This window comes from Pongo pygmaeus, chromosome 6, assembly GCF_028885625.2.
Source record: "Pongo pygmaeus isolate AG05252 chromosome 6, NHGRI_mPonPyg2-v2.0_pri, whole genome shotgun sequence".
Classification (NCBI taxonomy): domain Eukaryota; kingdom Metazoa; phylum Chordata; class Mammalia; order Primates; family Hominidae; genus Pongo; species Pongo pygmaeus.
In genome coordinates this window covers 11,791,030-11,813,813 of record NC_072379.2, presented here as the reverse complement: position 1 = coordinate 11,813,813, position 22,784 = coordinate 11,791,030, and the positions used below count along the sequence as shown (strand labels likewise).

At 51.0% G+C, this 22,784-nt stretch overlaps 2 protein-coding genes across 12 annotated transcripts in view; one reads left to right on the top strand and one right to left on the bottom strand.

Moving 5' to 3' along the window:
• The first annotated feature begins 590 nt into the window (after nucleotides 1-590).
• Nucleotides 591-22,784, top strand: part of DTX2 (deltex E3 ubiquitin ligase 2) — a 48,824-nt gene continuing 26,630 nt past the window's right edge. For 2 of the 11 annotated variants that reach the window (XM_054496536.2, XM_054496533.2), the window contains exons 1-5: nucleotides 600-764; nucleotides 2,492-2,665; nucleotides 16,104-16,168; nucleotides 19,376-19,732; nucleotides 21,483-22,122. In XM_054496536.2, the coding sequence (XP_054352511.1) occupies nucleotides 19,465-19,732; nucleotides 21,483-22,122 (908 nt within the window). In that variant the 5' untranslated portion in view covers nucleotides 600-764; nucleotides 2,492-2,665; nucleotides 16,104-16,168; nucleotides 19,376-19,464. Of the gene's footprint in view, nucleotides 765-2,491; nucleotides 2,666-15,933; nucleotides 16,169-19,375; nucleotides 19,733-21,482; nucleotides 22,123-22,784 lie in introns of all 11 variants that reach the window. The other 9 variants (XM_054496537.2, XM_063668193.1, XM_054496534.2 and 6 more) reach the window with 6 other exon arrangements.
• On the bottom strand, nucleotides 9,021-11,742 carry LOC129041186 (farnesyl pyrophosphate synthase-like). The gene has a single exon (XM_063668198.1). The coding sequence runs from the start codon at nucleotides 9,890-9,892 to the stop codon at nucleotides 9,086-9,088; it is 807 nt and encodes a 268-aa protein (XP_063524268.1). The 5' UTR covers nucleotides 9,893-11,742; the 3' UTR covers nucleotides 9,021-9,085.

Below are 22,784 nucleotides of genomic sequence, written 5' to 3'. Positions count from 1 at the left end.
TCAGGTGATCCTCCCGCCTCTGCCTCTCAAAGTGCAGGGATTACAGGCATGAGCCACTGCGCCCAGCCAAGAAACCATTTCTGATTCACCTATTCACTCCCACACTCCCACTACACAGTAGCTAAATAAATAAATAAATATTAAAAATAAATAGGAAAGAAAGAAAAGGAAAGGAAAGAAAAAGACAAAAATTTAAATTTAAAAAGGCTGTGCTCGATGGCTCACACTTGCAACCCCAGTGCTTTGGGAGGCTGAAGCAAGAGGATCGCTTGAGGCCAGGAGTTTGAGATCGGCCTGAGCAACATTGCAACATTGCAAAACCCCCATCTGTACAAAAAAGAAAAATAAAATTAATTTTAAAAACAAAAAAAGAGAAACACAGTAGCACATGACCTGGCACTATGTATGTGCTAGTAAAAACTAGTTAAAATTAAGTCAGTAATTAATGAAGGAATAAGTCAATGAGTGAGCAGGCGAAGGAAGAAAACATAGACCGGAGCAGGTGCGCCTTCGGTTGAGCCCCTCCCCCGCTGAGCCCCGCCTTCTGCCCGCCCCCTGGGCCCTACCGGGACTACATTTCCCAGAAGGCCGCACGCCCCGGGCATGCGCAGCTGCTCGCTCGGAAGCTGCGACGCCGAGTTTCACTCTGGCTGCCTTCTCCTGAGAGTCGGAGCCACAGGCAGAGCCCTGCCCAGGCCGAGCCGGAGCTGCAGCCCCAGCGCGGTGGTGCCCTCAGCCCCGTCCCCTTGTCCTCCTCAGCCTCGGTGAGAGGGCGGGCAGGCCACCTGCGCGTCGCTAGGGCTGCGGTCCCGGGGGCGCGGGGTGGCGCGGGGAGCCGGAGCCTAGCTGGGACCGGAAGGGGGCGGGCGGGGGTGTGAGGGGGGCCGATGGCCGGGGCAGCGGGGACATCTGGGGGTCCCGGAAGATCGGGGGTGTCGGGGGGATCGGTCTCCGGGATCAAGGTCCTGAGGGCGGGAGTTGGGGGACTTGGGAGGCGCCGGCAGCTTTGGACGGGACAGGGTGCCGGGTGCGAAAGGGGACGTTCGGATGAAGGCTGAGGGGCTCGCAGGCGGAGGGGCGCGGCCCCTGGGAGTCCGGGTCGCTCGGGAGGAGCGCACCCTTTCCCAGAGTACCCGGAGGAGGCGGTGACGAGATTGCCACCTTCTCCCTGACGAGGGGTTGGTCCTGCTGGGGTCTACCCCCAGGTGAAGGGACTCACTGGGCCGGGGGTTGTACTTTGGAGGAGTTTGCTTCCTAACTCTGCTTCCCTGCTTTCCTATGGGGTCCTTCCCAGGAGTTCCTGGGGCCCTGGGTCACTTATTGGGGTGCGTAAGGGGTGCCGAAAAAGATTTAGAACTCGGTTCCCTTTTCTGGAGCTGCGCTTTCATCGCGACTGTCTCAGCCAGCTGCCCTCCTCCTCCAAGCTGGCTCCACTTCTCTAAGCGCCAACAGCGATGGAAATAAATAGCGTGTGTACAGACGCCTGGACCCTTGAGAAACTCAGAATATTTCTGCATGCCCTCCTAGCTCCTCTAGCGCCCTAGAAGGTAGACTTTCTGGTAGCCACCATCCGGGCTTAAGCCATCCGGATATCAAGCCCTCTGATTGGGTTGCTCTGTGACCTTAAATATTTACCCTCTCTGGTGTGTTGATTTCCTGGATGCTTAGCTGCCAGACTGGCTTATGAAGTCCTTTTAGAGTTTTCTGTGAAAGGGCTCAGGCCAGGTACGGTGGCTCGTGCCTGTAATCGCAGCCCTTTGGGAGGCCGAGGTGGAAGGATCATTTGAGTCCAGGAATTTGAGACAAGCCTGGGAAACGAAGAGGATTCCTGAGATCACTGTCTCTGTAGAAAATCAGATGGGCGTGTTGGTGGGTGCCTGTAGTCCCAGCTACTTGGGAGGCTGAGGCAGGAGGATCGCTTGAGCCCAGGAGTTGGAGGCTGCAGTGAGCTATGATCACACCACTGCACTGCAGCATGGGGGACAGAGGGAGACCCCCATCTCAAAAAAACAAAAAACAAACAAAACGAACTTTTTATTTTTATTTATTATTATTATTATTTTTTTTTTTAAAGAAAAGGGCTCAGAGCCAGGCGTGGTGACGCGAGTCTATAGTCCCAGCTACTCAGGAAGCTGAGGCAGGAGAGTTGCTTGAACCTGGGAGGCGGAGGCTGCAGTGAGCCAAGATCACGCCACTGCACTCCAGCTTGGGTGACAGAGCAAGACTCCGTCTCCAAAAACTAATAATAATAAAAAATGTTAAAAAGAGCTCAGGGTTTTTTTGTTTGTTTGCTTTTTGTTGTTTTTTCAACCATCTCCTTGATTGTTAAGTGGGTGGAAGAAGACTATTGTACCTCCTGCTGCGCCCAGGCTATTGGAAAATAAATCTGTTGATTTTCAGTCCCCAGGCACAGCACACGGATCCAACATCTGTACCTTTGTTTTTACTAACTGCTGTTTCTTAATTTAAAACCTGATCATCTTCTTCCTAGTTGGCAAAGGTGCCTTGGAATTTGTGTCGCTGAGTCAGCAAGCCTTTCAGATTTGCCGGGTTTTTGTTGTTTGTGGTTTGTATCAAGATGGGAACTCAAACAAGTCATTCCTCCTAAGGAGCTGGTGTCTTCATCCAGAAGGGACAGTTTGCGCCAGCTCTCCAGAGAGAAAAGGTGAGAGCCATGGGGACTTGACCTTGCTGTCTTCTCTATCTGGTGCAGAGAAGGTGGGGATTAGTGAGGGTGGAATTTGAGGTCTGCAGGATAAACATGTGCCCTGGGAGTTGACTGTTGATTGCTACCTGTCTCAAATAAATTGCAGTGGCGTCTTGCCAGCTGCTTCTCCTGTTTAACTAACTAGTCTTAGAAGATGCTTTCCACTTTAAGACATGCTTAATGGGATAGAAGACACAAGTCACGATTTCTGCATTTGAACTGGCAGTTTTCATTTCTTTTGTTGCATAAACCCTTACTGGGTGCCAGACAAGATCTCTGTCTTTTGGGAGCGCATTGTTTGGTGGAAAAGACAAACCAGAGTCAGTGACAAGGTGTTGTCAGTGTGATATATACTGAGCTGGGAGAAATCACAAGGCCCTCCTACCCACATCCAGAAAGGGGACGGTTAGAGGGAGGGTCAGGAAGAGTCCTGGAAGGTGGTAGTTGAGCGGGGTTGTGAAGAAGGAGTAGGACTTAGAAAGTGGGGCACAGTCGCCTGGGAGAGGAGTCAGCGTTTGCAAAGTCATGAAGCTACCGGGACACAGCTGGGCTACTGTAGGTAGCTTAGTATGTGGTAGAGGAGGCTGGAAAAGCAGGTAGAGGGCTCTGAGCGGGGAGGGTTATGTGGGCCATGCCAAGACTCGGGAGTGGAAGGATTTTAGGAGATTTCCATGAGGGGCATTTTATTAATTATTTTTTTGAGTTGGGGTCTGCTTCTGCTGTCCAGGCTAGAGTGCAGTGGAGTGATCATAGTTCACCACAGCCTCAAATTCCTGGGCTCTGGAGTAGCTGAGGTGCCTACCACCATACCCGACTAATATTTTAATTCTATCTAGAGACAGTGTCTCTCTACGTTGTCCAGGCTGGTCTCTTAACTCCTGGCCTCAAGGGATCCTCCCATCTTAGCCTCCCAAAGTGCTAGGATTACAGGCCTGAGCCACCGTGCCTGGCCTCGTGAGGGACATTTTAAAGGAGCACACTGGAACGTGTGGAATGGGTTTAGACTGGATTATTCGCTTTGTGACAGTCTTCTTACACCACGCCAGCTTCTTCGTGGGGAGAGGCAGGTGAGTGGTTTTGCCCTCAGTTGCTCATAGTCTAGTTGAAGAGATAAAGGGAACATAGAGAACTGAAAAGGAAGTTGCTAAGAGGGTGTTCTCTTTCATTCTTTTTGTTGTTGTTTTGTTTTGTTTTGTTTGTTTACTTTTTGAGACAGGGTCTTACCCTGTCACCCAGGCTGGAGAGCAGTGATGCAGTCTCAGCTTACTGCAGCTTCGCTTCCCAGGCTCAAGAGGGTCTCGTGCCTCAGCTTCCCGAGTAGCTGGGATTACAGGTGCACACCATCACGCCTGGCTAATTTAGAGGGTGTTTGCTTTCTGCTGGGCACATCCAGGCATCGTGGGAAGTGCTGTTTAAATTGGGCCAGAAAAGGGTGGGTAAGGTGAGGACAGGGGACCAAGTGGGTGGGATTCAGGCTGGAGCAGAGTCACGGGGGTGGGGACAGACACCCTGATGCAGATGGGAGTAGTGGATCCTCACTTACACTCTGGAGGGGGATTGTGGAGAGGGAGGTATAGATGAGGGGATGGAAGGGAAGCGCACCGGCAAATATTGTTGATAGTAAGGGAGGGGCCGTATCGTGATCGGCTTTGACTGTCAGCCTAAGGAATTTGAATTTCATTCTAGAGTTCCAGGGGAGGTGTGTAAAAGACAGGATCAGAACCTTAGTTCAGGAAGCTTAATCTTGTCTGCCCCCCCATCTGAGATGTACAAGAGGGTTGGAAAGCGGAGTTGGAGAAGCTGTTTGGGAGGGAGCACTTATTTGTTTTTTTGTTTTTTGTGTTGTTTTTTTGAGACAGTCTCGCTCTGTTACCCAGGCTGGAGTGCAGTGGCGCCATCCTGGCTCACTGCAACCTCCGCCTCCCGGGTTCAAGTGATTCTCCTGCCTCAGCTTCCCAAGTAGCTAGGACTACAAGCACCTGCCACCATGCCTGGCTAATTTTTGTATTTTTAGTAGAGACGGGGGTTTCCCTATGTTGGCCAGGCTGGTGTCGAACTCCTGACCTCAGGCGATCCACCCACCGAGGCCTCCCAAAGTGTTGGGATTACAGGCGTGAGCCACTGCACCCGGCAGGGAGGGGGTACTTATTAAAGTGAGAGGCATAAGGGTCCTGGCCAGGTGTTAGCAGGGGGCTTCAGAGGTGAGGAGAGAGCAGGACAGGCAGCTGCTAGGCCTGGGGGAGCAGGCTGAGGAGGACTGAGAATCTGAGGTTTTTCTCTTGGCCTCCTGGGGGAAATCCAGGGGGAAAAGGAGAATGAGGAAGGAAGATGCGTTTGGCCTCAGACGTGTTGAAGGTATTAAGAGGCCAACAGGAAATGAGGCCATGGGCTAGAGAGAAGAGCCCTGATTCATTCCCCAAATGCCTCCCGAAATTCTGTGCGCCGGGGCTTGTGCTTGGCACTTGGAGTACAAAGATGAATTCAGCAGTCTCTTTGGTGTTTGCCTTATCAGCTAAGCTGAGAACAAGATTGATTAGTACACACTCCTCAGTGTTCATGCCTGACCTACTTTTCCTTATTTAGTAAGTTATTTTTAATAAATGTAGTAAGCTCTGGCAATCTAGGCACCCAAAACAAAAGCTGGGATCATGAAACAAAAGTATATGTCTAATCTTTTTTTTTTTTTAATTTTAAAAAACTTTACAAAGTTTTCTACTTTATCAGGTCCCCTTAGAACATCTAATCATTTCATTTGTTTTCTGTTCTTACCCTGAGGTAATCATTCTCTCCTTTCTTTCATTTTTTTCTTAGTTTTATCTTACATGTATATTTCTTTGTTTCTCTGTCTCTCTTTTTTTTTTTTTTTTGAGGCGGAGTTTCACTCTTATTGCCCAGGCTGGAGCGCGATGGCACGATCTCGGCTCACTGCAACCTCCGCCTCCCGGGTTCAAGCGATTCTCCTGCCTCAGACTCCTGAGTAGCTAGGATTACAGGCATGTGCCACCATGCCTGGCTAATTTTGTATTTTTAGTAGAGATGGAGTTTCTCCATGTTAGTCAGACTGGTCTCAAACTCCTGACCTCAGGTGATCCACCCGCCTCGGCCTCCCAAAGTGCTGGGATTACAAGGCGTGAGGCACCGCGCCCGGCCTATTTCTTTCTTTTTTTAGAGACAGTGTCTCACCTTGTAACCCAGGCAGCTGGAGTGCAGTGGCATGATCATGGATCACTGTGGCCCCAAATTCCTGGGTTCAAGGGCTGCATCCCCTTCAGCCTCCTGAATAGCTGGGACTACAGGCACAGGCTACCATGCTTAGCTAATTTTTAAAGCTTGTGTAGAGGCAGCTTCACTGTGTTGCCCAGGCTGGTCTTGAACTCCTGGGCTCAAGCAATTCACCCGCCTTGGCCTCCCAAAGTGCTGGGATGATAGACTTGAGCCACCATGCTCGGCAATGTTCATCTTTCATAGCTGTTGCTAGACCGTTTCCTGAATGAAGTGCTTATACCAATATCCACTTTACCAGCAGCGTCCTGTGTCTTGCAGCTCCACAGTTTTACCAACATTTGCTGTTGGCCAAGTGAATGGGTAGAAAATGGAATCTTTGGGAACTTGGTTTCTAGGTCCCTGAGCCCTGCTGCTGAATATCTCCTCTTATGTTTATTGGCATATGTGTTTCCTGTGAAATATTCATGTCTTTTGCCAGTTTTTCAGTAGGGTTCTTGGTGCTTTATTTTTTGTTGATCTATAGGGCTCTTTATATATTGCTGATTTTAATCCTTCGTGTCTATTGCAAATATCCTCTCCCAGCTTTTAACCTATTATTCCTCTTTCTTTAAGGTGTCTTCTGTTGATCAGCCATTCTTCATGTTAACATAGCGAAATGTATTTTTTCCCTAGTACTCAGTTTTCTGGGTCTGGTTTGAAGTCTTTTCCCGAGCATAACCCTTGCCTTTAAGGAGCGTATGCATTCTCCAGTGGAGGAGACAGATAATGGCACTCAGACGTCATGTGGGCATTGATTGTTAGAAGTGGCCACTTCTGCCTGTGGAGCTGGAGTGAACGTAGGAAAGATCTCACAGGGCAGAGTCTTGAGCTAGGAATTAAGAGATGAGTAAGTGGACAAGTGCGATGGGCATTCTCAGTGGGGGACGAAGGGCATGAAACAGCCTGACCTGCCCTGGGCACTGCCAGGAGGTCCAGATGGCGGGAACTGACGGTTTGAGGGGCTCGGGCAGGGTATCATGAAGACAGCTTTGGGTGATCTGTGTGCAAGGGAATATTGAAGCCATGGGAACAGATCCTGAGGATCCGGGGGGAATGGAGAGAGGAGGTGAGAGGGAGGCCAGGGCCTGATTCCCGGATGCAGAGAATGTTATCAACGCCTGGTGTGGCTCTGGGGAGCACCTGGGGCTTCCCAGGGGCGGGTGCTGTTGGCATGCTGCCTGCTGTGCTATTGGATGCTGTATTTCACCCTTAGGTGTTGGGCAAAGGCTGACATGTCTGCAGAGGTCAGGGCGTGTTGTTGGCAAAGCTAGCCAGAGGCAGAGCGCTCTCTCACTTTTTGATAGAGACATGAGTTCAGAGAAGTATTGCTCAACTGTAGGAGTGTGAAAGTACAGTAATAGATGTGAGGGAGGCCACAGGGCAGAGGTCTGCAAATGATGGCCCCTCAGCCAAATCTGGCCCACTGCCTTTTTTTTTTTTTTTTTGGGGATGGAGTCTCACTCTGTTGCCAGGCTGGAGAGCAATGACACGATCTCAGTTCACTGCAACCTCCGCCTCCCAGGTTCAAGAAATTCTTTTGCCTCAGCCTTCTGAGTAGCTGGGATTACAGGCACCTGCCACCATGCCTGGCTAATTTTTGTATTTTTAGTAGAGACAAGGTTTCACCATGTTGGCCAGGCTGGTCTCGAACTCCTGACCTCAGGTGATCCACCCCCTTGGCCTCCCAAAGCCCTGGGATTATAGGCGTGAGCCACCACGGCCAGCATTTTTTTTTTCTTTTTTTTTTTTTGAGGCAGGGTCTCACTCTGTTGCCCAGGCTGGAGTACAGTGGCGCAATCTTGGCTCACTGCAACCTCCGCCTCCTGGGTTCAAGTGATTCTTCTGCCCCAGCCTCCCAAGTAGCTGGGAGTACAGACGCATGCCACTACACCTGGCTTATCTTTGTATTTTTTTGGTAGATATGGGGTTTCACTGTGTTGGCCAGGCTGGTCTCAAACTCCTGGCCTCAAATGATCCACCCACCTCAGCCTCCCAAAGTGATGGGATTACAGGCGTGAGCCACCGCGTTCAGCCCCACTGCCTGATTTTGTTCATAAAGTTTTATTGGTATGCAACCCCTCCTGTTTACACATTGTTTATGGCTGTTCTTGTGGTCTAGTGGCAGAGTTATTGCAAAGACTTTTTCTGTCCTTTGCAGGAAAAAAAAGTCTGAGGAAAAGCATGCTGGCCCCAGCCATAGGGAGTTGTGGTAGCTGTGGCCACCCAGAGAGGACGTCCCAGCCACCATTGTAGTTTAGCTGGTGTTGCTAGGTAGATCATGGATCTAGGTCCAGCCTGCAAATGTTGCCATCTTTTCTGATTTTCAAGGGAAGCTTGAAATCTAGATTTTTTTTTTTTTTTTTTTTGAGACAGATTCTCACTCTGTCGCCCAAGCTGGAGTGCAGTTGCGTGATCTCGGCTCACTGCAACCTCTGCCTCTTAGGTTCAAGCGATTCTCCTGCCTCAGCCTCCCGAGTAACGGACTACAGGCGCCCGCCACCACACTTGGCTAATTTTTTGTATTTTTAGTAGAGATGGGGTTTCACCTAGTTAGCCGGGATGGTCTCGATCTCCTGACCTTGTGATCTGCCTGCCTTGGCCTCCCAAAGTGCTGGGATTACAGGTGTGAGCCACTGAGCCCGGCCAAATATTCCAATTTTTAAACATCAGCTCAGTTTTTAAAAGCCAAACCTTAGTAGCCCAAGCAAAACACATCTACAGGCCAGTTTGTCCGTCATCAGTCTGTCTTGGTGGGAAAGACAGGAACTCTGGAAACAGATTTGGGTTTTCTTAGTCCCTGGATATCCTTGGGGAAGCTGCATGTCTTCTGGTGACTCAATTTTCTCAGTTGTGGAATGGAAATATCCCGCTTCCCCAGTTGTGAGGACCAACGAGAATTACTAGTCAGGTGGAGGGGCTTAGCACGGTGCCTGGTGCCTGGTAAACCTTTACCTGGTAGCCATTGCTGTTATTCATTTATTTATTTATTTTACACAATAATTTATTTATTGAGAGCCTTCTCTCCCTGCCCTTGCAGTCTCTAGGTCACTTTTTCCAGTTGTAGATTTTGTGCACAAGCCCCAGAAAGATGGCTGGGGGCTGGGGCTCTGCATACTATTCGATGAGACCCATAACATGGCTGTAACTGTCTTTCTCATACTGCGAGAACACGGCCGGCAGATCCAGCTCCTCGTATAGTGCCTTCACCCGGGCCACCTTCTCGGCCTCCTTTTGCCTGTAATTTTCCTTCAGGATCTGGTACTGTTCTGGAGTGGCCCGTAGCAGACACTGAACCACCAGCCAGCTGCATTTGTTGTCCTGGAAGTCAGTGCCAACTCTGCCAGTCACACTGGGGTCCCCAAAGAGGTCAAGGTGATCATCCTGAATCTGAAAGAACTCTTGAATCTCCAGCAGGAACTTCTTGGCACTGGCGTGCTCCTTCTTGTCATCCATTCTTGACATGTACATGGCTGCAGCTACAGGAAGGTAGAAGGAGTAGAAAGCTGTCTTGTACTTGACAATAGATTTGTGCCTTTTTTCGGTGCATCTGCCAATATCCACATTGCCCTGGGGGGTTGTGATGAGGTCAAGGGTCTGCCCAATCTCAGTCTGATAAGAAGAATGCTGGAAGAGCTCCATCAGGTTCAGGTAATAGGGCTGCTCCCAGCAATTCAGCTTCAGCAGGCAGTAGATACATGCTTCCAGAAGGATAGCATCATTGATGGCATCCAAACCCATGCCCAGCTTCTGATACCAGGAGATCTGTCCCTGGCAGGTAAGGGATGAATCCATAATGTCATCTGCCACCAGGAAGAAAGCTTGCAGCAGTTCCGCATACCAGCCCACAGTCAGGGCCCACTGGAGACTATCAGCATCCTGTTTCCTCGGCTCCACCAGCTCCCGGAACGCTACTAGCACCATCAAACCTCAGTGATACTTGCCTCCAATGGCACTGTACTCCAGGACCTCCTTGAGCCGGGCAGTAGCATCTCCTGTCTCTGGGTGCCCCATCTCATCCTCAGTCAGCACCCTAACGATCTGGGAGTAGTGCTGAACAAAATCCTGCTTTTCTTGGGCATAAACATCTGATTTCTGGTTTCCATTCGTTCTTTTTTTTTTTTTTTTTTTGAGACAGAGTCTCGCTCTGTCGCCCAGGCTGGAGTGCAGTGGCACGAGATCTTGGCTCACTGCAAACTCCGCCTCCTGGGTTCACGCCATTCTCCTGCCTCAGCCTCCCTAGTAGCCGGGACTACAGGCACCCGCCACCGCGCCCGGCTAATTTTTTGTATTTTTAGTAGAGACAGGGTTTCACTGTGTTAGCCAGGATGGTCTCGATCTCCTGACCTCGTGATCCGCCCACCTTGGCCTCCCAAAGTGCTGAGATTACAGGTGTGAGCCACCGCGCCCAGCCTAGTTTCCATTCATTCTGAAGGAGGAGCAAAGGGTTGTGTTCCTGGATGCGGGTTCCTGCTTGGCAGTTAATTTTTTTTTTTTTTTAAAGAGACAGGGTCTCACTCTGTTGCCCAGGTTGGAGTGTAGTGGCATGATCATAGCTCACTGCAACCTTGAACCCCTGGGCTCAAAGCAGTCCTTCTGCCTCAGCCAGCCAAAGTGCTGGGATCACAAGGTGTGAGCCACCGCACCAGGCCTGCTATTACTGTTACTACTACACATCCACTGCTGCCCCCATTACTCCAGTACTTTGCCCTCTGGGTAGGCCCGTAAACCAGGTCTCCACCTTCTGACTGGCTGCAGGTGGTCAGATTGCTCTTGGCCATCCAGGAGCCAGTGGGTTCTTGGTTCTGGAGAAGCTGGTTGACCACAAGGGAATCGTAGGTTACTGGGGCCGGCACCATGGGTGCCCTTTGGAAGGTTCTGCTCTGACCTATCCCTGGAGGCCCCAGCCAGAAGAGTTGTCACTTCCCTTCCAGCCACCCACTGTGCAAGAGACAAATCACATGCTAGTTTTGTGACATCTTCCAGTAAGGTGTAGGAGGCACTGGCCTGAGTGATCCCTTTTCAAGCAAAGCCCCATCTCGCGACAAATCACATGCTAGTTTCGTGACATCTTCCAGTAAGGTGTGGGAGGCACTGGTCTGAGTGATCCCTTTTCAAGCAAAGCCCCATCTCGCTGTACTCACAGGACTACTGTCATAGTCAGGAACATGGATGGTTTGTTCTTCCATTCTTGTGGAGCTCGGGGATGGGGGGATGTGTCTGTTGTCAGGGAGGTGCCATGGTAAGTTGACAGGGCCTGATATTAGTGAAACTACACTGGGATAGCAGCCTTTTAAAGTGATAATGGTAAGACACAGGGGTGGTGGTGGTTTGGTTTATATTTATGACCTTTTAAAAGTGTTTGGCATTTTAAGGGAGGTTTGTTTTTTGTTTTGTTTTTTGAGGCTCATGTTGCCCAGGCTGGAGTACAATGGTGCAGTTCTCGGCTCACTGCAACCTCTGCTTCCTGGGTTCAGGGGATTCTCCTGCCTCAGCCTCCCAGGTAGCTGGGATTACAGGTGCATGCCACCATGCCCAGCTAATTTTTGTATTTTTAGTAGAGACGGTATTTCACCATGTTGGCCAGGCTGGTCTCAAACTCCTGACCTCAGATGATCCGCCCCCCCTCAGCCTTCCAAAGTGCTGGGGATTACAGGCATGAGCCACTGCGCCTGGCCAGGAGAGTTTTTTTCTGATAATAGAAGTAATACTTTCTCACTTTAGAAAATGTGAAAAGTTCAGATATATAAGGAAGTCAAACAAAATGTCTCCTATATATGAAGAAGAAAAGAAGCAAGTAAAAAAAAAAAAAAAGAAAAAAAAAGGTCTCCTATCGTTTCTCCACTCAAAGACAGCTGTTAACATTTTATTGACTTCTATGGAGTTTGCCCTATGCTTCTGTTTTATGTAATAGAGATAGTGCTGTAGTGAATAGCTTCATGTTAAAATTCTTCTATAATTTTCTGAAGTTAGAGTCTTAATTATTGGATCAAAGGAAGTGAACATTTTTAAGCCTCTTGATATATATATTACCAAATTGTTTTCTTTTCCCTTTTTTTAAATAAATAGAGATGGGGGTCTCTCTGTGTTGCCCAGGCTGGTCTTGACCTCCTGGCCTCAAGCGATCCTCTTCCCTCGACCTCCCGAGTAGCTAAGATTATAGGTGTGAGCCACCATGCTCAGCTGCTGATTTTAACTTGTATGTTTTAAACAAAATTTCTGGTAAAGTAGAACATTTGTTTGATATGTTTGTGTCAGGATTCGACTCTCCCAGGTCTTTGGAGAGGCTTTCTAACAAGGCATCCCCCGTAGGTGGCCATCTGCCCTGTGAGAAGGTCATTTCTAGTTCCAGGTCACGTACACTGTGTCAGCTGGTGGGGTGTGGAGTTTCAGGCCCAGGCCTCCTGGAAACTGCCCGAAAGAGAAACAGCTTAGAAAAAACAGTGGTGTGGGTTGAGTTTGGAAAGTTTAGACCATGTTAGTGGAGTCAGAGCTGGGAAGAGGTTCTAGAAGTTACCTCCTCTCACTGGTTTCCAGTCCACACTTCTCAGAACTCTCCCATTTTGCAGTCAGGTGCTGTGGCTCACATCTGTAATCCTAGCACTTTAGGAGACCGAGGTGGGCAGATCACTTGAGGCCAGGAGTTTGAGACCAGCCCTGGCCAACACAGAGAAACCTCGTCTCTACTAAAAATACAAAAATTAGCCAGGTGTGGTGTGGTGCACACCTGTAGTTCCAGCTACTCAGGAGGCTGAGGCATGAGAATCACTTGAGCCTGGGAGGCGGAGGTTGCAGTGAGCCAAGATCGCACCACTGCACTCCAGCCTGGGTGATGGAGGGAGACTCTGTCTCAAAGAAAAGAACTCACCTATTTTGTAAAGGAGCTTCATGGTTCTCTTGAAGAAAAATAGGAATGGAGGCCACCTCTGTGTCAAAAACAACATCCCACATTTCTGTGTTTTACTTTTTTTTTTTTTTTGAGACGGAGTTTCGCTCTTGTTGCCCAGGCTGGAGTGCAATGGCGCAATCTTGGCTCACTGCAACCTCCACCTCCCAGGTTCAAGCGATTCTCCTGCCTCAGCCTCCCTAGTAGCTGGGATTACAGGCATGTGCCACCACGCCCGGCAAATTTTGTATTTTTAGTAGAGATGGGGTTTCTCCATGTTGGTCAGGCTGGTCTCGAACTCCCGACCTCAGGTGATCCGTGCCTGGCCTACTTTTTTTTTTCTTTTTCTTTTTTTCTTTTCTTTTTTTATTTTAGAGATAGGGTCTTGCTATGTTGCCCAGACTGGTCTCAAACGCCTGGCCTCAAGTGGTCCTCCCACCTTGGCCTCCCAAAACGCTGAGATTACATGTGTGAGCCACCACACTTGGCCTGTTTTACATGTTGATGGACAGCATATAATCACATGTATAAGGGTTTCTGCTTGTAAAAGTCTGGAAACCCATTCTAACTGCCAGAATCACAGAACCTAGAGAAGGGGACATAACTGCCCTGTGGCCACCCAGTAGCTTTTATCTTCTCTCGGGACAGCAGAGGCAGGACAGCCAGCATTCTGGTGAGGATTGAAGGATTAGTTGTAACAGATTTCAGCAGGTCTGCAGTGATGAGATGGATTTCTCACATATTGTTAAGTTGAAAGTAGCCGTTACTCAGTCTGAGTTGAGTACCTGTTTAAAATCTGCATCCAAAGCCTTCTTCCCAGAGGCCACAACTGCACTGAGATCCAAGTGTGTGGCTCACCCGCCCCGGGGCTCACAGCTGGGCAGGGTGATTTCCACTCAGATTCTTGTGCCAGCGCAGATCTTGTTCTAAAGCTTTTCTAAATGCCCGGAGACTAGAAAGACTTGGATACTTTTCCCTTTTTCTTTTGGATGAAATTGCATCTCCAGTAGAACAGCAGCATTCCATGGTGCCTCAGCCACGATCCTCTGGACAGAGATTTGCAGTGAAAACCTGACGAGAGACTGTAAAAGAAAAGCAAGGTTTGTTTTTCCTGGTCAAAGTTGTTAATATTAAAAAAAAAAAAAAAGAAAAAAAAACTTCGGCCGGGTGCAGTGGCTCACGCCTGTAATCCCAGCACTTTGGAAGGCCAAGGCAGATAGATCACCTGAGGTCAGGAGTTCGAAACCAGCCTGGCCAACATGGTGAAGCCCCGTCTCTACTAAATACAAAAAAAAAAGTAGCTGGGCTTGGTGGTGGGTGCCTGTAATCCCAGCTACTTGGAAGGCTGAGGCAGAAGAATCGCTTGAACCCGGGAGGCGGAGGTTGCAGTGAGCCGAGATCATGCCATTGCACTCCAGCCTGGGCAACAAGAATGAAACTCTGTCTCAAAAAAAAAAACAAAAAAAACCTTTGATCATTAAAAAGTTATATGACTATTTTAGAACATTTGCAAGTACAGAAAGAGGTAAAGAAAGAATAGCCCAGGTGCAGTGGCTCACACCTGTAATCTCAGCACTTTGGGAGGCTGAGGTGGGTGGATCACTTGAGGTCAGGAGTTTGAGACCAACCTGGCCAATGTGGCAAAACCACATCTCTACTGAAAATACAAAAATTAGCCAGGCATAGTGGTGCGTGCCTGTAATCCCAACTACTTGGGAGGCTGCAGCAGGAGATCTGCTTGAACCCGGGAGGCGGAGGTTGCAGTGAGCCAAAATTGCGCTGCTGCACTCCTGCCTGGCTACAGAGCAAGACTCCTTCTCAAAAATAAAAAAAAAAGAAAAAAAATCCCATAATTCTTTGATTCCAGTGACATTTTAGTGTTGTTCTTTCCAGACTTTTAATTTTTAATTAATTTATTTTTATGAGACAGGGTCTCTGTCTGTCACCCAGGCTGGAGTGCAGTGGTGCAATCATGGTTCATTGCAGCCTCAACCTCCAGGGCTCAAGTGATCCTCCCACCTCAGCCTCCTAAGTAGCTGATACTACAGGCACGCACCACCACACATGGCTAATTTTTCTATTTTTTGTAAAGACAGGCTTTTGCTGTGTTGCCCACGCTGGTCTTGTATTTCTGGACTCAAGCGATCCGCCCGCCTTGGCCTCCCAAAGTGCTGGGATTACAAGCATGAGCCACCGCGCCTGGCCCTTTCTTTCATTTTTTTAAGACTGATTTGTATTCCATCATTAGAATGTTCCATAATTGGTGCAAGAATTCCTTTATTGTAAAGTGTTTAGGCTGCCTCCAAATTGAGGCTTTTTCCCATGGCCAATTATAATACTAATAATTTTCATAATGAAGAACCCACATCATTAGGAGCTGGAACAAATTCGGTTTTTAAGCTGCAGCTAAGTGATGGTTAAGCCGAGGCTGCTGCAGAGACTGGTGCACCAACACGCCACTGTATTGTGCGTAATTGCTGGGTTCGAGGGGAACGCAGTGGGCGTTTCTGGGCAGTGACTCAAAGGTGCCTGTGCCCCCGGAGCAGAAGGCTCACCCCTCCTTTGGTGTTTCAGAGCCTCTGGGATATTGGGCACCTGAAGAGCTGCAGCCCCAGCTCTGCCCTCAGGGAGTTTCTGTTTTGGTGGAGAGAAGGCCACTGAAACCAGGGAGTGCAGCTGTGTTTGTGTAATTGCCCTGCACCGTGCACACAAGGGCAGGTGGAGCCAGCCCTCTCTGGCGAGCTGTGGGTCAGGGGGCCCAGGAGAAGGGGATACCATGGTTGGGTCTGGAAGGATGGGCGTGTTTGCTTGGGGGCTGGTATAGAGGGAGGATCAATTGCTAGAAGGTGGTAAGTGGCTTGGAATGTTCTGGAACTTTCTAGAATTAGATGTAGGTATCAAAGGTGGCGGGCTTGGTGTGAGTAGGAACAGTGGCTGGTCATGGAGGGGCTTGTGTGCCTTGTCATCCTCTGGAGTCTCCAGTACTCTCCTAGGGCCCGGGCCATGGCGCGCCCTCCATTGGGGAGGCTGCGTGCCGTCGTGGAAAGTTTTAGCTGAAGTCCTTGCCTGTATTTCCCAGGCTGTTTTGCAGAGCTGTGAGAGTTGGTTCATCCGGGCCATGAGGACATGTTGGGACATACCCCGTGTGCCAATGATGGAGGCGGCCCTGGCTGCCCGAGAGATGCGTGACACCCAGGAGTAATTGGCTTGGAAGGCAGTCCTCTGATTTGTACCTCATTGTGGTTACAGAAACTTCTAATTGAAGACACTGAGCTGAACTATTCCGCCCGCCCGCCCGCCCGAGGGCACTCCAGGTCTGATCTTCGGGGCGGGTTGTGGGCTTTTGTCAGAGGAATTGGCAGCTCTGTGGCAGGCCTGGCACTCACAGAGCTGCCAATTCCTGTGTTCGGAGTTGTAGCAGGCCTGACTCACCTGTATTCTCATGCTGTGTACTCGGGGCTGCCCGTGCGGCCGTTCCTCCTGGAGACTGAAAGGGTGGGCAAGTGCCAGGAGAGGCAGGGAGGCCAAGATGGGTTGACTCTCTGCTGTATGCCTAGTGCTGTGTGGGCACCTTATACACACCCGTCTGTGTTATCCTCATGAAAAACACTTAGGATACATGTTGATAACTCCATTTTCCCAAAGAAAGCAAGCTTGGAGAGCTTAGATACTTCTATCAAGATGATACAATAGCCAGGCCTGGTGGCGCATGCCTGTAGTCTCAGCTGGGTGACAGAGGGAGACCCTGTCTCTACAAAAAATTAAGAGATCAGTTGAGTATGGTGGCACATGCCTGTAGTCCCAGCTGCTCGGGAGGTGGAGGCAGGAGGATGGCTTTAGCCCAGGAGGCCATGGGGCTGCAGTGAGTGGTGATCGCGGCCACTGCACTCTACCCTGGGTGACAGAGTGAGACTCGGACTCTAAATAAATAAATAAATAAATAAATGTCACCTTTTATTAAATAGTGTATGTGTGACCTTGAGTTATTCAACCAAGGTCACACATACACGACTAAGAGGCAGCACAAAGAACAAACCCAGGTCGGGTCTGGCTCTAAGGCCCATTTTCTTAGCGAGGAGGGCTCAGTCTGAGCTTCACCTTGGGCTTCACTTACAGGCCCTTCTTAAACAGGGGGAAACGAAAAGGAGAGAACGACCCTCATCTCTCAAGCACTATACACCCTCATTGTGACAACACACCCATGAAGGACCCTGGCCAGTAGGGCCCCCACTGATACAATCTGGTGATTCCCAAGCATACACATCATATTTTATCCCCATTTTGCCAATGAGGAAACTGAGACCTAGGTAGTTACAGTGACGTCTTCATAGTTGCGTGGCTTGTGATAAGATGGGGACCCTGGGCTTCTGGTGTGGTCCCAGACTATACTACCCCAGCAAGGTTTCAATGAGAAGGGTAAGACCACCTTCCCTGGAAGGGAGACAGATCTGGAGCAGCACCTGGAAAGAAGCAGGCCTGGGCTCTGGCATCAGTGTGCACACACACGCTGCATCAGCTCTGATTGTTTTTTTTTTAGAGGTGGGACCTCTTGTCACCCAGGCTGGAGTGCCTTGGGATTATAGCTCACTGCAGCCTCTAACTCCTGGGCTCAAGCCATCCTCCCGCCTCAGCCTCTTGAGTAGCTGGGACTATTGGCATGCACCTCCGCACCTGGCTAACTTTTAAATTTTCTGCAGAGATGGGATCTGACTGTGTTGCCCAGGCTGGCCTCAAACTCCTGTGCTCAAACGACCCTCCTGTCTCAGCCTCCCTAAACACTGGCATTACAGGTGTGAGCCACCACACCCAGTCCCCTTGACCTCTTTCAGCCTTGGTTTCCTGTCTGTAAGTGGGAGAAATGTCACCATGGCAGTCAGTGCGGCTTAGGAGAGACAAGTACATTTGATGTTGGTCACTAAATGTTGGACCCTGGACCGGCACTCCAACAGCCGGTGCCCTGGGGGGCGGCCATCAGGTGGGGCATTTACAGGCCTCTTCTTATTCAGACAGCTGCAGGTGCTGAGTGGAATCATTGTCCACATTCACTCTGTCATTCTGAAGCGGTGTGTAGAACATTCTAGAACACTCACCACGTGGCACGCCCCTGCTGGGTCCCGGCGATGCAGCTGTGAGCAAAGCAGGCTTGGGGTTGCTGCCACCTGGGGAGGAGCAGAAGGACTGAAGTCACAGCCACCCGTGGATGCGGTTACTAGAGTTCTGGTCGGTGCTGTGGAGGGTGCAGAGGGCATGTGATGGGTCACCCTGAGCAATGCAAGCTGGGCCTGGAGGACGTGGAGTGTTCGCAAGGGAAGAGGGTGGGCTGGAGTGACTGCAAGGAGAAGGTCTCGGGAGGTGGAGCTCGGGATGTGGGGAAGAGCTCCCTGGGCCTGGTGGCCGGTCATCAGGGGCCAGGTGGGGGAGTGGGTGCAGAGAGCCTTGGAGAGGCCAGAGAGGGGTGATTCGGTGCCCATCTAGGGCTTACTTTTTGGTTAGTGATGCTTCAGGGCACCCTGGAGACATGAGGAGCTAGAACCTGTGCTGCAGTTCCCAGCTCTGCCCCTGCTCCCTGGGTGTCCCAAAACCCCTGCTGCTTTCCAAGACATGGTGGGTTCTCATCTTCAGGATGGTGGGTGCTAATAGGGAGGCTGAGGTGGGTGGATCACCTGAGGTCAGGAGTTTGAGACCAGCCTGGCCAACATGGTGAAACCCCATCTCTACTAAAAATACAAAAAAATCAGCTGGGCGCGGTGGTGCATGCCTGTAGTCCTAGCTACTCGGGAGGCTGAGGCAGGAGAATCACTGAACCTACCCGGGAGGTGGAGGTTGCAGTGATCCGAGATCACACGCCTGGGTGACAAGAGTGAAACTCCATCTCAAAGAAAAAAAAAATACATGCATGATGAAACACACTAAGCAGTTGGGTCAGAGGGGAATTATCAGTAGCAAGAAAGAAGCTGGGCTGGTGACTAGCACCCGGAATTTATGCTGCCTTTCTTCATGGGCCTGTGCGGCGGTAGGTAGGCTGCAGGATTGACTTTGAATTCTTCCTGGCTGCCACAGCAAAGAGGCAGGATCAGGTTCTTGATTCATGATGCCCTTAAGGTGTTAGGGGAAGAAAAGCAAGCGTGAGACCAGGCGCGGTGGCTCACACCTGTGATCCCAGCACTTGGGAAGGCTGAGGCGAGTCTATCCCTTGAGGCTAGGAGTTTGAGACCAGCCTGGGCAACACAGACATCATCTCTACAAAAAGTAAAAAAATCAGCTGGGTGTGGTGGCGAATGCCTATTGTCCCAGCTGCTCTGGAGGCCGAGTTGTGAGGATTGCTTGAGCTCAGGAGTTTGAGGCTGCTGTGAGTCAAGATCGCACTGCTGCACTCTAGCCTGGGTGACAGAGTGAGACCCTGTATCCAAAAAAAAAAAAATCAGCTGTGGAAAAGCATCATGTATTTTCCCTGCGCTGAGGCTGACTCTGCAGGGCTACTGATGTGCATTGGTAACTGCTCGTGTCTGTCCTGTTCACAGATCTGCCAGAGGCACTAGGCAATGACCTCGGGACTCCAGGCCAGAGGGGTCTGAAGCCGTTTGGGAAAGCAGCGGGACTCCTTGGGAAGATGGCCATGGCCCCAAGCCCTTCCCTGGTGCAGGTGTACACCAGCCCCGTGGCTGTGGCTGTGTGGGAATGGCAGGACGGGCTGGGCACCTGGCATCCCTACAGTGCCGCCGTCTGCAGCTTCATCGAGCAGCAGTTTGTCCAGCAGAAGGGCCAACGTTTTGGGCTTGGGAGCCTGGCCCACAGCATCCCCTTGGGCCAGGCAGACCCCTCGCTGGCCCCTTACATTATTGACCTCCCCAGCTGGACCCAGTTCCGCCAGGACACCGGTAAGACGCTGTCTGCCTCTCGCACATATCTGGGCGCCGCGCCTGCTTTCCCACAGGCTCTGCGCCAGGTGTTGGGGTGATGGACGTGACTTACAGAGCTTCTGCTCTCTCCCTGCAGCACACGTGGTGGTGGGTGGGTGCAGTGAGTGGGAACATCCACATAGGTTGAGTGCAGCTCACAGTGGAGAGGCACTGTGGGAGGCCCTTCCCCTTGTCTTGCAAAGTAGAAATGCCTGTCCCGACCGCAGAGGTTGGAGGGTCCCTTTGGCCGGCAGGCCGGCATGGAGGTGGTACGTCATAGGAGTTCAGAGGGCCCTGCCCCACCACTCAGTGGCTGTGTGCCCTGGGAGGGAACTGTTCCCTGGGCAGGCAACTGCGCCCCTCTGCATGTGTGCGTTTCTGCTTTTTGGTCTGCGATGTGTTTTGATCTATTTTTTTTTTTTTTTTTTTTGAGATGGAGTCTGGCTCTGTTGCCCCGGCTGGAGTGCAGTGGCGCGATCTCGGCTCACTGCAACCCCTGCCTCCTGGGTTCAAGCGATTCTCCTGCCTCAGCCTCCCAAGTAGCTGGGATTATAGGCACCCACCACCACACCTGGCTAATTTTTGTATTTTTAGTAGAGACAGGGTTTTGCCACGTTGGCCAGGCTGGTCTCGAGCTCCTGACCTCAAGTGATCTGCCTGCCTCGGCCTCCCAAAGTGCTGGGATTACAGGCGTGAGCCACCGCGCCTGGACTTGCAGTGTGTTTTGATCAGTATTATTGAGAATGAGGCACCAGTTTCCTCTCAGAGCCATCCCTTCCTTTAATCTGGTGGTTGTCACTGGGGGTGATTTTGTCCCCAGGGCCATCTGACAATGTTTGGAGACATTGTTGGTTGTCACAGCTGAGTGGGTGGGAGGTGGGGGTGCTCCTGGCATCTGGTGGGTGGAAGCCAGGGATGCTGCTCGCCATCCTGTAGCACACCGGGCTGGCCCTGCAATAAAGAGTTATTGGCCCACAGTGTCACCAGTGAGGAGACTTGAGAAACAGGTTTTTCCTTTTTTTTTTCAATTTTAATTTTAGTTTTATTTTTAAAAGTATGGGTTTTTTTTCATTTTTGTTTGTTTGTTTGTTTTTTGTAGAGACTGGGTCTCCATCTCCCTGTGTTGCCCAGGCTGGTCTTCAACTCCTGAGCTCAAGTGATCCTCCTGCCTTAGCCTCCAAAAGTGTTGGGATTACAGGCTTGAGCCGTCACGCCCAGCCCTGGAAACTATGTGTTTCCAGGAGTGTCATAGAGTCTGTGAAAACTGTGGCTGTCAGTCAGCTCCCAAGTCGTTGCCTTCACAGTGTGTGAAGTCAACTGAGTAAGATAGCAGACAGGATAAATAATAACACGGAAATTGCATATTTGGCAGAGAGCAGGAAGTGTTAATCGGGGACTGAAAGTGGCAGGTGTTATAGAGGTCGATTTGAAGTTAGCTGGGTGTGGTGTCATGTGCCTGTAGTCCCAGTTATTTAGGAGGCTAAGGCAGGAGGATCGCTTGAGCCCAGGAGGTCAGGGTGGCAGTGAACTATGATCACATCACTGCACTGCAGCCTGGGCGACAAAGGGGTACCCTGCCTTTAGAAATAAATAAATAAACAAATAGCAGCATGACTGTGTACCTACTGTGTTCCTATTTGTTTATTTTGGCGGTTGAAAAAAGAATTTGAACGTTCCCTGTATCTTGGGGACGCTAGCAGACTAACCTTTTGTTTTCCTTTGAAAACAGGCACCATGCGGGCTGTGCGGAGACACCTGTTCCCCCAGCACTCAGCCCCTGGCCGAGGTGTCGTCTGGGAGTGGCTGAGCGACGATGGCTCCTGGACCGCCTATGAAGCCAGCGTCTGTGACTATCTGGAGCAGCAGGTGGCCAGGGGCAACCAGCTTGTGGACTTGGCCCCCCTGGGATACAACTACACTGTCAACTACGCCACCCATACACAGACCAACAAGACTTCCAGCTTCTGCCGCAGCGTGCGGCGCCAAGCAGGGCCGCCTTACCCGGTGACCACCATCATCGCTCCGCCGGGCCACACAGGCGTCGCCTGCTCTTGCCACCAGTGCCTCAGTGGCAGCGGAACTGGCCCCGTGTCAGGCCGCTACCGCCACTCCATGACCAGCCTCCCTGCATACCCCGCCCCCCAGCACCCCCCACACAGGACCGCTTTTGTGTTTGGGACCCACCAGGCCTTTGCACCGTACAACAAACCCTCACTCTCCGGGGCCCGGTCTGCGCCCAGGCTGAACACCACCAACCCCTGGGGCGCAGCTGCTCCCTCCCTGGGGAGCCAGCCCCTCTACCGCTCCAGCCTCTCCCACCTGGGACCGCAGCATCTGCCCCCAGGATCCTCCACCTCCGGCGCAGTCAGGTATCGTGGGCAACGGCTGCTCGTTTTGTCTGCCCTGTGTTTCTGCTCTTACTTAGCCGGGAAGACTCACCCCAATTCCTGCAGACACGGCTCCTGCCCCCTAGGTGGTCCCTGCTGTGGCATCTCATTTGCATGTGCCATGTGGGTGCCGAGGTGCCGTGGCCATCCAGAGCCTACCTGACCCCTTGTACCCGAGTCCTGGCAGTCACCACACGGGTTAGAATCTACAGTCCTTTCACTCACGATGATTAAGGGCCTCCACATGGAGCAGAGTTAAAGGCCTGTGGCCTGTGCTTGCGGGCTGCACGGCGAGCATTGTGCCCGAGAACACCGGGTCACTGCCTGTACACTGACTCCCGCCTTGTGCCAGGCCCTAAAGACCCAGAGACCAGAGTATCAGCCCTTACCCCTGAGCCCCAGTCTAGTGCAAAGGGCTATCAGCACGGTGTGAGGGAGGGCAGAATATGGAGCACGTGGCAGTGGCTGCAGGTGGCACGGGTGACCTGGCCCCCGTGCTGATGCAGCCCAGCCCAGAGTGCCTGGTAGAGCGCTCAGCTCCTTGAGAGAGAGAGAATGATACCACGGGCCCAGTGCAGACAGAGCGGGTGGCAATTAAAATGAGGAGATTGGTCAGGCACAGAGGCTGACACCTTTAATTCCAG